Source organism: Symphodus melops (assembly GCF_947650265.1).
Source record: "Symphodus melops genome assembly, chromosome: 4".
NCBI classification, from domain to species: Eukaryota; Metazoa; Chordata; class Actinopteri; order Labriformes; family Labridae; genus Symphodus; species Symphodus melops.
Genome location: NC_136694.1, coordinates 27,190,043 through 27,191,784, shown reverse-complemented (window position 1 = coordinate 27,191,784; position 1,742 = coordinate 27,190,043). Strand labels below are relative to the sequence as shown.

Sequence of the window (1,742 nt, the reverse complement as noted above, 5' to 3'; positions counted from 1 at the left end):
ATTCCTCCACTGCCAGTTGATGCACTGTCAATACAAACCTAGGAACCTTTTGCAAGCATTAGTTTGTTATAGGGCCAGTCGGAGACTGAACAACATCCGATTGATGTGCTATGTATGTGCTATTTTATGTAATCTATTTATGTGTTGTTTTCAATTAAATGTTCTCAACTTAATTTAGCATCTACTTGAAAGCAGAAAAAAAAAATTTAATACTTGGAAACCAATTCAGGCCTCAACCAGGGGTTAAAAAATAAAGCGTTTTGATTTAAGGAAAAGAGCACAACGCACGCATGATCTCTCAATGAAAGCTTTTTATTTAAACAATGCAAATATAAAAGGAAAATGAAAAAGAAACGGTTTTTTTAAATACATATACAAAGCTTGGTCAGACAGAAATGTAACAAAGAATGTCAATTCCAAAAAAACAAAAAAAAGAATGATAAGGAATCGTCAAAGTGGTTAATAGTCTACAAAGTAACAGATTTCTCTGGGTTGTTTTTGTTTGTTTGTTTTTTTCATTTTGGGTTTAGTTTTTGTCTTACGGGCCTGAGTCAGAACCTCTGTATTCAGGGAACAAAAGTCATGCCCTTATCATTACTGGCAGTACTGTTGTTTTCGAAGTTCCCTGAAACTGTTTTGAGGGGAAGGAAGAAAAATCACAAGTCTTAAGCTGGGCGAGATGTTACTGGCTTTGTTTGATTAGCAGCCAGTGCAGGCGGCAAAGGCGCAGATCTCACAGACGTCCATGGGAACTGCAGCTGATGGAGACACATGAAATTGAAGAATAGGCGTTAGCTATACTCATGAATCATACATTATAACATTTGTGACCTCACATGTGCCCTTTCAATCCATCACAACCTCGTGGTTGAATCTGTATTGTGTGATTGCTCTCACCTAGCCTGGTGAGGGATGCAGACGCTCCTTTCTGCCTGCAAAGAGGCAGGAACTCCTGAGGGAGCATGGGGTCGGCACACAGGGACAGGCTGCTCGCTCTGAGGCGTGGGTTTTGCAGCTCAATTGCAGCGCTTTCACCTGAAAGCTCCTGAAGCCTCTTGACGGCTTCGAGGGAGAAAGACAATCCATTCTCCTGGAAGAAAATGAAGATGTTGGGGGCTAAGAAATGCAACATAAACAAAGGCTTTGTTCGCTCAGCTTGGAAAATGGAAAATGCAAAAATACTTGTTTGAGGTCTCCAGTTTCTTTTTGCACTCAATCTCAAACCCATAAAAAAAAAAAAATATGTAGAAAAAATATTCTGACTACTTATTCTAAAGAGCACACCGTTGTTCCAGCAGTACAGAAATAATGCGACTTACTTCAATCTGCACAGCTTCAGAGGTCCAGCTGAGAGCCAGGACGATCACAGCGATGGTTGCGAGTGTGGCCTTCATGGTTAGAGTTGACAGGTTTTTTTTGTCTTGCAGTGTCTTTTGTCTCTTGTTGTCGATGTGCTCAGCAGGTGCTCAGCTCGCTGTGTGCTTTCCCTCTGTCCACACGTCTCCTTTTAAACAGTTCAGACCTGCAGCCCCGCGCCCATGTGACCAAAGGTGCTACGAATGTGAGCAAAGTATTTCTCACGGGTTAATGAGTAGTGATGGGTGTTTCACAGGCGTGTAAAACGGGAATTCATAAATCCTACTCTGACCTCATCACCTGTCTGATTGTGTTCCCCGGCTAACTTGGCTTCGCTGTCTGTCAGCATTGATCCCACCTCTGCTGAGTTAAACAGTTACTATCAG

At 41.9% G+C, this 1,742-nt stretch overlaps 1 protein-coding gene across 1 annotated transcript; it reads right to left on the bottom strand.

Moving 5' to 3' along the window:
* Positions 1-296: 296 nt before the first annotated feature.
* LOC306823021 (guanylate cyclase activator 2B-like) lies at positions 297-1,453 on the bottom strand. The gene is made up of 3 exons (XM_079342387.1): positions 1,320-1,453; positions 898-1,090; positions 297-758 (listed from the first exon to the last, which is right to left on the bottom strand). The coding sequence occupies exons 1-3, from the start codon at positions 1,392-1,394 to the stop codon at positions 700-702; spliced, it is 327 nt and encodes a 108-aa protein (XP_079198513.1). The 5' UTR covers positions 1,395-1,453; the 3' UTR covers positions 297-699.
* Positions 1,454-1,742: the final 289 nt, after the last annotated feature.

Coding starts and splice junctions, on each gene's coding strand:
- LOC306823021 (XM_079342387.1), bottom strand. CDS start 1,394: ATGAAGGCCACACTCGCAACCATCGCTGTGATCGTCCTGGCTCTCAGC. Junction 1,091..1,319: donor CTGAAGCTGTGCAGATTGAA/GTAAGTCGCATT, acceptor ATTTTCTTCCAG/GAGAATGGATTGTCTTTCTC. Junction 759..897: donor TGCATCCCTCACCAGGCTAG/GTGAGAGCAATC, acceptor TGTCTCCATCAG/CTGCAGTTCCCATGGACGTC.